At 39.8% G+C, this 15,076-nt stretch overlaps 1 protein-coding gene across 1 annotated transcript in view; it reads right to left on the bottom strand.

The window, feature by feature from the left end:
* Positions 1-15,076, bottom strand: part of TrpA1 (Transient receptor potential cation channel A1) — a 139,959-nt gene that overhangs the window by 90,137 nt on the left and 34,746 nt on the right. Inside the window, exons 9-10 of the mRNA XM_068225998.1 lie at positions 11,039-11,151; positions 7,084-7,250 (exon numbers count right to left, since the gene is read on the bottom strand). Of these exons, the coding sequence (XP_068082099.1) occupies positions 7,084-7,250; positions 11,039-11,151 (280 nt within the window). The remainder of the gene's footprint in view (positions 1-7,083; positions 7,251-11,038; positions 11,152-15,076) is intronic.

Genomic DNA, 15,076 nt, shown 5'->3' with positions numbered 1-15,076 from the left:
CCCATAGTTTATGTATTTGAGTGAATCATTTGTAAGAGTGGACTTAGATAATTTAGCGGACTTCATAATCCATTCCAATTTCAATCAGCTGATATGGTTCTCAAGTTTTTTGAATATCGATTTGCTCAGATGCTTCACAACTTGAATGCATGATTACAGTTACTCTCTCTTTTAGTATAAGGATGCTGAAGATTGGAAAAGGGAAAGCCGACTCGAGGTGCGAACCAATGACCATAGATACGCGAGTGAGTGATATACTTACGCTACATCTCTGTCGCAGGAACTCCTCAATGTTTGAATAACGTGGATACCAGGTAAACGTGTGTGAAAATGAACGGTGTAACCGTATATGTGAAAATGTTCAAGGCGATAGATTTGATAATAATAACAATAATGATGAGAAAGAACAATATTGGGTTAGGCTGAGGTTTAGAGATAAAATTATTTTGAAGAGTGTTCATAAATGGTCATATGCCGGGATAATACGAGATAATTGAATTAATAATTATTGTAAGTGTCTACTCAGCTGAGCGGGAAGCCAATGTTGACCTCGTAGTGATAGATTCATGAACTCAGAAGGAATGACAAGAGGGGTGAGTGCCAGACCCTAGCTGCTCATCCCCTTAAATGTCTGACGACCGCCTGCACAAACCGCCTTAAAATGTTTTCCCATTTCACACTGTACTGAATATTCGCGTGTCAATAATTTGTTATCATCAATGCTGTGTGTTTTCATTGATCCGATAAGGGACGCATTCCTACAATTTATAGATTTAAATAATACCGTAGTAGGGATTTTCAGCTAGCACCACGAAGTCAAGATAGCTTGCTTCGATATCCGATTCGTAACCACGTCCTTGGATCGACACCAGGAGACCTGAAATAGGTCACAGGTTTTCAGAGAGCATTAAAGTGCCTGTATTATACATTGTATATTGTGAATTTACAGGGAGTGTGCTTCATCGTAATATGTGCTTATATTGTTGTGCCTTGGGTCAGTGTATGTTGATTTCTGTGGAGTTACAGGTTAACCAACGTCGTGTGTCCGCTTTATAAATATTATAATTAGTTATTGTCCCGGAGAAGTGCGTATATTCGATAGTGTAATGGCAATTAATGTGACAATGTAGACTTTATTAGCGACAAGCAATGACATGGTTTTCATAACTGGATAATTCTGCGAGGCGCACATTTATAAAAATGTCAACGCAACGATGATAATGTAGAAATAATATTGATTCCTCACGAGAATGCCATCTTTGAATATAATTTGTGTTGTTATGTAATTATATAGTGAATACCCACAGGTATCTGACTTAAGGTAAAGGACAGATTTCTATTGATCAATAATGAAAGTGTATATATGCAGTGTTAATGAGTTGAAACGTGTATGCCAGAATGAGATTCAGGAGTGATCAACGAACTAATAAAGGACATTTAACGACATTACACATATGATAAAGTTAACTGCATAAAATTGCCACGCAGGATATCATATGGCATTTCTCGTTTGTGTAAATATTTTCATATGAATTTCTCGGTAGTTAAAATTGTACTTTTGAATTAGGAACAATCCATTCTTATCATTTAGTAGATTAGCGTATACCCCTTACTATAGTGGCCTACTTTCAATATATTTAGATTAAGTGCAAAAGTTATTTAACGAACAGAACCATTAGCCCGTACGCTCTTCAGCGTAGCCGTTGTGTTCGTTGAAAGTAGGGAGGATTGGACTTCAATGCCCGGGTTAGACATTCCGAAGTTTTTATCCATAAGTTTTCCATCCAGTGATATATTTGTCAAATTAAATTTTACACTGACTGACAGAGCAAATGCAACACCAAGAAGGAGTGGTCAGAACTTTATGCCAACTGCAGGGTAGACTGACGTCACTGAGGTATGCTCATGATGTGAAATGCGCCGCTGTGCTGCGCACGTAGCGAACGATAAATGGGACACGGCGTTGGCGAATGGCCCACTTCGTACCGTGATTTCTCAGCCGACAGTCATTGTAGAACGTGTTGTCGTGTGCCACAGGACACGTGTATAGCTAAGAATGCCAGGCCGCCGTCAACGGAGGCATTTCCAGCAGACAAACGACTTTACGAGGGGTATGGTGATCGGGCTGAGAAGGGCAGGTTGGTCGCTTCGTCAAATCGCAGCCGATACCCATAGGGATGTGTCCACGGTGCAGCGCCTGTGTAGAAGATGGTTGGCGCAGGGACATGTGGCACGTGCGAGGGGTCCAGGCGCAGCCCGAGTGACGTCAGCACGCGAGGATCGGCGCATCCGCCGCCAAGCGGTGGCAGCCCCGCACGCCACGTCAACCGCCATTCTTCAGCATGTGCAAGACACCCTGGCTGTTCCAATATCGACCAGAACAATTTCCCGTCGATTGGTTGAAGGAGGCCTGCACTCCCGGCGTCCGCTCGGAAGACTACCATTGACTCCACAGCATAGACGTGCACGCCTGGCATGGTGCCGGGCTAGAGCGACTTGGATGAGGGAATGGCTGAACGTCGTGTTCTCCGATGAGTCACGCTTCTGTTCTGTCAGTGATAGTCACCGCAGACGAGTGTGGCGTCGGCGTGGAGAAAGGTCAAGTCCGGCAGTAACTGTGGAGCGCCCTACCGCTAGACAACGCGGCATCATGGTTTGAGGCGCTATTGCGTATGATTCCACGTCACCTCTAGTGCGTATTCAAGGCACGTTAAATGCCCACCGCTACGTGCAGCATGTGCTGCGGCCGGTGGCACTCCCGTACCTTCAGGGGCTGCCCAATGCTCTGTTTCAGCAGGATAATGCCCGCCCACACACTGCTCACATCTCCCAACAGGCTCTACGAGGTGTACAGATGCTTCCGTGGCCAGCGTACTCTCCGGATCTCTCACCAATCGAACACGTGTGGGATCTCATTGGACGCAGTTTGCAAACTCTGCCCGAGCCTCGTTCGGACGACCAACTGTGGCAAATGGTTGACAGAGAATGGAGAACCATCCCTCAGGACACCATCCGCACTCTTATTGACTCTGTACGTCGACCTGTTTCTGCGTGCATCGCCGCTCGCGGTGGTCCTACATCCTACTGAGTCGAGGCCGTGCGCATTGTGTAACCTGCATATCGGTTTGAAATAAACATCAATTATTCGTCCGTGCCGTCTCTGTTTTTCCCCAACTTTCATCCCTTTCGAACCACTCCTCCTTGGTGTTGCATTTGCTCTGTCAGTCAGTGTATATTCAGCACTCTGTCGAACATGGGGCAGGTGCAGTACCTCAATGCGCTGCAGCTGTACACATAATTTCACTGCGACTTCTGGGCGTATACTGCATGTTTAATATGTAAGAAGCAATTTCGAGTACAACACTGCACTACAGCTGTACACAGCACCACTTCACTAAGATTTCAGGATGTTTGTATGAGTAACGTGCTATAAGTAATTTCTAAGTACATCATTGCATTGCAGCTGTACACGTCACTTCACTGGGGCTTCAAGACGTTTTCTGCCTGCGTAACGTGTAAGAAACCATTCCAAGTACAACACTGTACTGCAGATGTACACATCACTTCACTGCAGCTTCAGGACATATTCAGCATGCGTAACGTGTAAGAAACCATTCCAGGTACATCACTGTACTGCAGCTGTACACATTATTTTACTACGACTTCAGAACTTATGTATGCGTAATATGCAAAAAACGATTCTGACCACATGACTGCACTGCAACATCAGATAGTTTGCATGCGTAAGTTGAATGAAAACGTTCTGCGTACAGGAATCGAATATTTTCACACTGGAGAATATTGTACTGTAAGTGAGCAAACACCTAAGTTGTTCATAATCAAATATTACCTGAGCTACATACATAAAATGTTCACATAATCTTCTTACTTTTAATAGGATATTATTTTGAAATCATACGTAGTCAGGGCCGTACCAACAACAAGCAGTAAAGTACTTGTAGCCTACTTACCTCCCAAACACACTGTATACCTCCTCTAAATTATTCATCACCATTCTCAAGAAATTGTTTTCTTAGGAATATATAGATGTTCAAGTTTCCTGACAAAATAATACGCAGGGAGTACTATATTGTTTTACACTTTATACTTTCTACCCAAATGAAGTTCATTACACATCAGTTGTTACATTCACCTTCTCAACATAACCTCCTTGTAAATTTATGCACTTTTGCTATCGATGTGTCAGACTTTCCAGACATTTCTGCAACCATTCTTTCGGAGTGATGCGTACCCATGCCTTCATAGCTGTGATCAGTTTTGAAAAATCCGCAAAACGGCGACCACGCAGTGGTTTCTTCATGTTCCCGAACAGGTGATAAGCACTTGGTGTCAAGTGGGGAAGTATTCTGGAAGTGGCCGCACCGTGAATCCCATTTGATAAATGGCAGTGGTGATCCCTTGGCTAGCGTGGGGCCGGGAATTGTAATGTTGGAGATGCACACCTTTAGCCCATTTTTTTGGCCGCTTAGTTTGAATGGCACGACGTAAGCGCTCAAGGGTTTCCACATATGTTGCACTGTTAATCGTGGCCACAAATTCCATCCAGTCAATGTGAATGGTGCCCCTTTTGTCCCAGAACACTGTCGCCATTTTCTTGCCAACTTTGGCACTGTCCGACATTTCCCTGGCGGTGGACTGCCCCTTTGCTTTCACTGCATCTATTGTTGTTTCTTTTGTGGCTCATGGTAATGGAGCCATGTCTCACCACCAGTCACAAGCCTAGCCGTGAATTCGATTGGATCTTGATCATGCCGTTGCAAACGTTCTCTGCACACGTCCACACGCCTCTGCTTTTCGTCTGCAAACATGAGTCTAGGCACCCACGTGGATGACACCTTCCCTAAATCTAAGTGGCCTGGCACGATCCGCTGCAGGGTGTTTCGAATAATTCCCGTGGCTACCTCTATTTCAGTAAATGTGATTCATTTGTTTCCTTGGACACTGCCACATTCCTTTCAGAACTGGTTCGCTTGCCCACGGATGTGCGCCCTGCTTTCCAACATACCACCCAGTTGTAAACAGTTTTCCGTGACGGCGTATTTTGTTGTCTCGGTGGCAATATCTTCAGCGTAACATCTTTCTTTGGAAAACTTGCATCTAGAAGGGTACTTTTGCTATTGGCTTTACGTCGCACCGACACAGATAGGTCTTATGGCGACGATGGGAGAGGAAAGCGCTAGGGCTGGGAAGGAAGCGGCCGTGGTCTTAATTAAGGTACAGCCCCAGCATTTGCCTGGTGTGAAAATGGGAAACCACGGAAAACCATCTTCAGGGCTGCCGACAGTGGGGTTCGAACCCACTATCTCCCGAATACTGCTAGAAGGGTACGATCTGTATGACCTGCCCAGGAATCACTCAACAATAGGTTCGTTTCATTTGTTACATTTTCGCCGAGAACTGAAGTTAGAAAACGTTTCATGTGTTTTTAGTCATTTTTTCACTTTTGCTTGCCTCTACATGAATATTTCGTGGACAGGTTGTTTCATGTTTCTTTAAAATTAGACCGAAAGTGACTTGTGTCTCTTGAAAACAGATGTACAACTTGTTTGCTAGTCTGCCTGCCATTGATAAAGCCACATCGATTGTGTAGCTGTGGGTAGGTCTGTGTACAGACTGCAACACACTACCTGTAGTTTTCTCTCCTCTGTAGTTCAGTGTTGATGCTGAAGATATTTCATACTGAAATTGACTCTGGTCACTGTTCCAAACATTGCCTTTCCCCACACCCTCCTCTGTTATAAACATGTTCACTTTTTCCACAAACTGTTGTGCCTTCTGACGTATAATATTATCGCCTTCAATGTCCTTTTGTGTGACAAATGTAGTAACATGCCTGGATGAAATGCAATATTCAGCCTTGAGATGGTCGATAAAGGAAATGGAAACTTTAAAATTGGCCAAGCCAACCATTTTAGTCCCTCTAGTGCCCACATCTGCAGATGCCAATAGTGAACTGCAGATCCGTACTGTTTCCTTTGAAACGAGCAACTGCTCCCCGTTTCCTAGACACATAATTTAGAATTAATGTGCAATTTGATTTTCTTTTGATGCACTTACAGCGCTTCGTTATTTTGCTATATGAATTGAAGCCACGATTGTAATAGTCCTCATAAATGCTTTCTAGTACGGTGTCATTAATATATTTTAATACACTGGACCTCATCATTTGGGTGGAGAGAGTTCGTACTCACTTTGACTTGACTGTTGCTCTGGAGATGAATGTCATGTACTGCTTGATGAGCCACCTTCAGGTTCAGGTGCCTCCCGTACTTCAAAATCCGTATATCTACCCAGCGTAACGTCGTGTATTTCTGTGTCATCGCCATTATGTTTCTGAATTATTACGTTATATAATATATCCGCGAACTCCATATCCTCGGCCCCGATGTCATTTCCATATTCAGCACGTCGCAACTTGGTCCCTAATATTTGGACTGCATGCGCAATTCTCTTCATGATATCAATACACTGTACACATTTTACACAGCAACACGCTTGCAAACACTCCAAGAGACAAATACGTACTGCACGCAACTGGAGCACTGGTTAGTACAGCTACACTATGTCACCGTCTAGTGGCGCTAGCAGACAAATGCGGATTTTTGCGTGGAAATGAAGCACACCACTGTTTTTTATGATTGCTTGGTTTCGTGCGGTTCCGAGTGTTCGAGGTCAAAGGTATCCCTTGGAAGTGGTATTATCAGAAAGTCCTATACGTCACAAAATTGACAGAAATTCACCCCGCTCCTCCAACTGTCTCCAAAACTGATATGCCTATGTTGCTCCTTCTTGTCAACGACATGGCGTACTGTAATTAAACAGCAATCCTCCAGACTGACGTGTATACATATAAGCATTAAAATTGCAGTGTGAGATATTTTAAAATTACTGACAAAATAATACACGGCAATAAAAATATTTTTTGTTAAATTTTCAGCATTTTGATTATTCCTGTATACACTCTACTATAACTAAAGGAAATGATAAATCACTATCATAAAAGTGAATTATTGCAGACAATTGATGTATGTCATATACAAAAGTAGATCATCAGTAACTTACTCCATCTTTATCGACCTGGTCCAAGAGGTGTGAATGAACAGAGTGAAGAAGTTCCATTGTTTGAGTATATCCACTCATTGCAGCAAGATGCAGGGGATTGCGTCCGTTGTGGTCACGGTGAAGTAAGGCTCCTCTATTCAGCAGTAGCTGCACAACTCTTGTATGACCTGCTCAAAATAAAGTAGATTTTTAATATCTTTAATGTGCAAACTACATTCCCCCATTTCGAATCATATTGAAGTATATATTATTCTCTCTAACTTTATAAAAAGTAAATGGTACAACTACTGATATTTATATTATCGGAATAAATTTAAATGTAAAAATAAATAATTAACAATAAGCAGATAACGCCTGAGTAAGTTTGGCACTATTACTTGGACCATATTTAACCCGTGCATTGGGACACTACTCCTCTTAAAGTATCAATTATTTGCTGCGCATTGTTTAATTGATATCACTCTACTGTTTCAACTTATTCAAATATATGATATTTAATAGTTGTGTCCTCGGTTGGATTCGGCGATTTGCCTCTCAGTAAAATCAATACTGGCGCGTATGCGCAGAAAGCGGCGTCTTACTCAAGCGAGTTTGCAGCAGCACACTCGGTATGTGCCCTTCATCCAATCTGGATGTGCGCAGTGGTGTGTCTCTAGGGACACGTGTTGTGCTCGGTGAAATGCAGTTGGCTCGTCCTGATTCTCCAGGGTAGACTAAATTTGCATACATTGCTACATTTCCTTTTTCAAAATGTGAACCTGCAATTTGTGATGTGGCGTTTCTGAAATTTAAAGTCGGCTGTATGCCTTGGTGGTGAGAATGCATTCATAATTATCTTCTTTATCTTCGTTTCGGCTGATGTAAGTAACACCATATTAATATCATTCTACCTGGAACTCGACTACCTGGTTGACTTATTCAAGAACATTTTACCTCAAATTTAACTCATCTTGAAAAATTCCATTATGGCGTCTGCCCAAGCTATGGATGACGCCTTGGAAAAAGGAAATTATTGTTTGTGTGATATCATCTAAATTAATTACGAGAATGATTACGTGGATGATGAACTATTTAACTACTTCATTCTGGACTTTGTATCTGGATATTGTTCACCGACGAAATTTGTATCATTCGAAATTGTAAATTAGTCTCATTTTAACGTAAACGTAGTATATTTGTTTGGGAGTAACTGAGGTGTTTATGGAATCGCGGATATGTGGGCGTATGAGTGTAAAGTTAGCTCATAAATCTTGTTATTTAATTGGGGTTCTTTCTTGAAAATGTTATTTTCTCGTGATTTCCTTTTGGGGTACCTTTCTTGTTAGTTTTTGTTAGTTGTGGGTTTGTTCTTCTTCTTCTTGCTCTTGGGTTGCGTATTTTGTTCTATCTCATTTCTGCCCATGAATGCTAGGTAAACTCTATTGGTATTATTATTTAATTGTGGTCTTTTCCTGCGTTTTGTAATGGGCTCATTCTTCTTTATCTTCCCTCCTGGAGTTGGGTGTTTTTAATTCCATAACGTCGCATCCAAGGGCACCTCATATTAAAATCAGTAACAAATATTTTGTTCTCTGTTATATCAGATGATGATGTATGGAAAAATTTAAATTAAACCTTCTAATACATTTTTATATTTATTATTATTATCACCGTGGTATGTAGAGAGTTGAAATTTTATTCTCCTAATTCTTTATTTTTCCTTATCCTTGCCACTCTCAATTCTGATTCGCATCAGTGTTTTGTTTTTAATTGTCATGATTTTCTTAGGGCAGTTTTTGTCTTTTGGGGGGTATGCTTTGTTGTGCAGGCCTTGGATGGTGTTAGTAGCATTGTATGATCATCTTGATTCATGTTATAATTTATCTTCTGCAATTTTACTGTATGTTGAAATCTACTATTTTCTTTTAATGTTATGTGAATATTGTAGGGGAGTGTGTTACTATGATTATGTATTTAATAATTTTAATTTGAATGGTCAACAAGATTGAAATTAATTTCAACTTTCATTAAGCCCCCTACTTAAACTGAATATTGGGCCGATGACCTTCGATGTTAGGCCCCTTTAAACAACAAGCATCATCATAAACTCCATATTTAATTAGAACTTGTTACAATGATTATGCATTTCATCATTCTAATTGAAATGTTTACTGGATTGAATTGGATTGAAAATAATTTCAACTTTCATTAAGCTCCAAATTTTAACTGAAAATTTAATGAGAACCTGTTACAATGATTATTGCTTAAGCATTTTAATTTGAAAAGTTACTTAGGTTGTAACAATTTTCACCTTTCAGTAAGGTTCCTGCTTAAACTTCATATACCTATTTATTTTGAACTTGGATCCAGTTAACTGAATACTTATTATTAAGAAACCTATATTAATTCGTTTATTTCCTGTTAATTATGTATAATGTTAATGGCAATTATATTCCATTATGGATCAATCATTTACTACCTTTGTAAAACGTTTTGATCTATGAACTTTCGTTCGTAACTCTTATTATTCTAACCATCTCTCTGTTTTAATTGCTTGCAAGTTAATGTATTCCTAATTATTAAACAGTTTATTTCCACCTTGCAAGGTCTTGTTTTCTCATTTGAAATACTAAGTATCACTGGTTACTTGTCAAGTGTTTAGTTTCCTTAAGAATTCTGGCCTTTTATCTCTATGATATTTTTAATGGGTAGCTTCCACAATTTGTTTTCTTGAATTCCTGTGCCCAAGGTAAGTTGAATTTATTGCTTTATCTGGCGTTTTCCTTATTTGTGTCATGTTTTGCTTTCAGATCACCTTTTGATTTCTGAGTTTTCCTTGTGCATGTGTTCCTCACCTAGATTTTTCATCAGATATCTGAACACACATCCACACTTACATGCTTGCATATACCTTCACTGCAGATGGTTATATATATCGAAGGTCTGGAAATCTCTCTCGATTGACTTTACATCGTCCGGCTCCGTGGTCAGCTGATTTACATGGTTGTCTTTGGTTCAAGGGGACTCGAGTTCAATTCTCACAGGGTGGGAGATTTAATCTTCATTGGTTAAATTTTCCGGCTCGGCGCGCTGCATATGTGTGCCGTTCTCAACATTTGAATTCATCCTATATAGGGCCCCTTTCTCACAGACGCGCAGGTTGCCCATGGGTATCAACTGGAAAGATTTGGGAGGCCACATGCCATTATTAGCTATACACTTCCACAATCATCTATTTGTAACACGCTCTGGCGCCTCATTTAGTTCAACATCTATTAATTTCATAACGAATATTATCCCGAAATTTTGTCCATCTGCTTCCATCACTTTAGCTTTTTTCATTTTCTATATCCTCTGATAATGACGAAGGTGAGCGCACCTGGTGCTCAATGCCATGCAGCGAAGTAGGCATGGAACTAGGGAGATGCTAGTATAATAATTTCACCTGCTGACCCACTCCAAGTTCGATTATATCAAATATTAAATAAAAATAATAAACAGCGTATATTCTTTTGAAGACTAAACCATTACGTCATTTCATTTATCTTTTACTATTTGTTTTACATGTTCATAAATATGTGAAAAATTTCATGGTTTTATTTCGTACTTTGTATACTACTTTTACTGCTTTAGGTGGTCATCGATTGTAGGACTGTATTTATTTATGAAACAGTTTATTACTGTAACATTCGTCAAACCTTCATTACATTAGTATACAAATTGTGAAAATTTGTGTAATTAAAATGCAGAGCAATGAAAGGATACAAATATTCGATAAATATATGAACTATTCGGATGGAAGAAAGGATATTTTAACTTACACTAGGATCGCGATTCTAGGATGTGCCAACGCGTTTTTCTGCAGGTTTTCCACTGATATCTGAAAATGAACTCACACCAGAACATGCATTTCTTAAGCAACACTGCGACTTCCACAACGCCGTACTGTGTTATGATATGGAGAACTATGTCGTACCTTGTTGGGAAGCTATATGAAGTGGTGTTAAACCTTCTCCATCACTTTCATTTATGATGAATGTTCCCTTTTCAGAATCCAGGAGTTGTCGAACTGTGTTGTATCTGCCATACCTGTAAATGAAAATAAATCGCATCATTTGCAGTTCAAGCATGGAAATGGAATCTCAGATGTAATGCTCCATCTGTGTTGTTTATACCATAGTCTCTTGAACTACCATCCTCATAGACTGCCTTAAATCAGAAAGTTAAGTACTTGAATCATAACGGTATAGATTAAATGTTATTTTATTAAAATTTGCTCTATTTTCCTAGCCTTATTTCACCAAATGCCAACGTTGAAAACATAAATTCAAAAAATTCAGGGTATAAAGAGCAAGAAATCAACTCCATCCAGTTGAAGTCTTGGGAAAATAGTTCTGTGATGAAGGTGCGCCTGCCGCTCTTCCAGAGTTCTCAAGTTCAGTTCTCGAAGAGTCCACGAATTTCAATTCTATGTTAAGGGCTTGAATTGTGTTCACTCAGCCTCGCGAGACAAGCTGAGAAGCTCTTGATACGAGAGACATCGGACTCATCCAAGTATGCCAAATAATACAGTCGAGAATGTTGAAATGTACAATGGGTTTTCCAAAGTTATATTTGTAAAATAAAATTGTATTTATGAGGTGAATTTTACAGATCTGTGTAAATTTTTATGTGTGAAGAAAATATAACAGAAGTGAAGAAGAAGGATATTACTTGTGCCGTGGAGTGTTATCGAAAGAACACTAGATTCAGCCAGATGTTTCCGTGTATTTGTATCTTGCACTCATAGTTTAACCAATGACCAAGCAACGTTCTGGTACACAGAATTGCCGGGCTGAGCAAATAAGATTGTAGAGCTCTGGCCTTCTGAGCCCAACTCCGCAGGTTCGATCCTGGCTCAGACCGGTGGTCACAGCCTCGGTTTGGTAGGCTTACGGGCACGTAAAAGAAACCCCGAAGAACAAAGTACAGGGAACATCTGCGTCTCCGAAAATTGTAGAAGTAGTTAGTGAGATTTAAATCAAATAACATAAAAAATATTCAAAGAACGAATGAAATGAATGTATGCCAATCTTAATATGTGGCTAGTTTTTAATCCATCGTCAACATATGATTCGTTGCTTAAAATGAGTTGTGTTCACTTCAACGTGAGCCGTCACCACAATCTGCGCTCCAACGGATGAAGGACGTGCTGTACGTAAATAGGAAAACCATTGAAGACGTCATAATATGGCATATTTTTCACTTCGTGTCCTAAGTTTCTAAATTACTTAGAATTTCATTTGTTTAATTAAAATGTTAAACCAAACAAATTATTGACGGACTTGAAATTGGTTACCTAGGAGAATAATGGACTCTGTTATGGAGGGTAAGAGAAGTAGAGGGAGACCAAGACGACGATGGTTAGACTCTGTTTCAAACGATTTAAAGATAAGAGGTATAGAACTAAATGAGGCCACAACACTAGTTGCAATTCGAGGATTGTGGCGACGTTTAGTAAATTCTCAGAGGCTTGCAGACTGAACGCTGAAAGGCATAACAGTCTATAATGATAATGTATGTATGTATGTTGAAATTTGAAGAGTTGAACCACAGCAGGGACAGTCAATTGTTGTATATAACTCATTATAGTTTCGGGGATGAACGTGTAGACCAAAAATATCGGTGACTGTTTATTGGTCAATCAGCTTCTCATTGAAAAAATGTTGTATCCCTTTTAGTGCTGGGATATCCCAGGACGGGTTCGGCTCGCCAGGTGCAGGCCTTTCTATTTGACTCCCGTAGGCGACCTGCGCGTCGTGATGAGGATGAAATGATGATGAAGACAACACATACAGTACACCCAGCCCCCGGGCCATTGGAAGTAACCAATTAAAGTTAAAATCCCCGACCCCGGCCTGGAATGAACCCGGGACCCTCTGAACCGAAGGCCAGTACGCTGACCGTTCAGCCAACGAGTCGGACAGCTTCTCATTGTTTATTATCGAAGAAGCAACCGACGTGTTACCGATTTTCGTCAGACGAATGGTGTATAGTTCAATAATTTCGTCAAAGTAACGAAGAACCTTCTGTGAGTGTGGAGTCACTTCTCTCCTTGGATTCGTTGCAGCCAAGCGTTGGTTATAACGTCTCCTCCCGTACATACAACACGCTCCACCATAATTGCCTTGCCTCACTTGCATCTGACCCATCGATCAGTCACCATCAGCGCACATTTATTTGCCAGTGGAGACAATAACATGAAGAATTATTTTCAAATTCAAAAGCAGACTTCATTCTTTTTTTTCCGAACATATTCTCTAGATCATCGAACATATATTTCCATTTGGGTCATTTTATATTTTATGTTTCACCATTTTGGTTCTAACTTCATATTTTATCATAAGTACAGTAAAGAACAATGTGAGAAACTTCGAACCAGGAAATCCTCGAATGTTAAGGAATATAAAACAATATACTTAATGATAAATACAAGTAAATGTCAGAATAACTATATTATATTGCCTTTTTTGGGTATTTCAATGCAGTTCATTCCCAGAGACACAGATGTTCAGAAGCACAACTGGCTTTGGTGCTAACAACTCAAAAGGTTATATCAAACGTTCGTAATATACTTCCATTTATAATACACTAGTTTTCCTGATACTGAGGTCCATATCAATCGAAATCTTCATGAATTCCTCGTAAGGTTATCTGTACGAAGTGTTGACACAGGTTTCCAAAATAACGCCAGCTCGAGGGATGTAGCCAACAATATGATTTATGTCATAAAAATTCGGACAGTATATATGTTCTGTTGCCTTTGATGCTTTCACGGCCCGTACTTATAGACATGATACAGACTTTTCGGCTTAGGCCGTGTCAAGAAAATAAGGTAAAATTCTTTACGTTTCGCAGAAAAATTTGCTCTGCGTCATCAGAAGAAAATCTCGACTGTCCACGAGAAAGGCTTCTAAAACAAAGAGGTTTGAATTTAGACTCATCGTTGGTGATATGGTCTGCTCACGAAATTTTGAATAATCTGCGATACATCCTCATATCAGGGACCTGAGCCGGTTCACTGACGTAACCACACAAATGAAGAATTCTACATACCAAAAATATGCCCCAAAATGTTATCTCGAAGTTGTCTTACACTATATTATTTATGTTATATCATATTACCATATATAATTATATAATATTTCATTTCTATTGCAGTGTCATATTAAACTAACAAATCATAAAAATTGCCTTTTCACTGACGTCGAGTAACGTAGATTCCATCCCTCTCAATTACAAAGAGATGTTAATTTATAAGAATCTGTTGGAATTGTTATTGAGAATTAATGATACAAAAGTTATGTTAGTTTATCGTTTGGTATTTTTGAACTGAAGTTCATCTAATTATATATGGTAATATGATATAACGTAAATAATATCGTCGCTTCACCGGTAAAAGGTTGTAATACACAAAGCTCTTCCTATCGATTATTCTCCTTAAGACTGGTCACGCCTCCCAGCCACATATGGATATGCAGCCCATCAGAACAATGTCCGTTGTGTTCGTTTTCCTATGCGGCCGAGTAACCGAAAATGAACCTAACATTCAATATACAATAGGAGTGCGTGAATACGTAATGCAAGCATACATTCGTATAGTACGGTACAGTAAGGTTAATTTTCCTTTACACATGGGCATAGGAAAATGAACACAACAAAATTTGTTCTGATGGACTGCATTACCATATGTGGCTGGGAGGCGTGACAAGTCTTAAGGAGAATAATCGATAGGAAGAGCTTTGTGGATTACAACCTTTTACCTGTGAAGCGACGATATAGTGTTATATAACATCGAGATAAAATTTTGGGTCATATTTTTGGTATCTAGAATTCTTCAACATAATCCCTACCGTACTGTTAAGCTGTCCTAATTAAAAGTTAAATGACCATTTCCTACCATAAAATGTCAAGCAAACATAACTCTCAGGCAGGTGCGCTGGCACATGACTTGACATTTTTTTGCTAACGTCCC

The sequence above is a fragment of the Anabrus simplex genome, chromosome 2 (assembly GCF_040414725.1).
Source record: "Anabrus simplex isolate iqAnaSimp1 chromosome 2, ASM4041472v1, whole genome shotgun sequence".
Lineage (NCBI taxonomy): Eukaryota > Metazoa > Arthropoda > Insecta > Orthoptera > Tettigoniidae > Anabrus > Anabrus simplex.
Note: the sequence above shows the minus strand (reverse complement) of the source record. Positions and strands in the feature narration are given on the sequence as shown.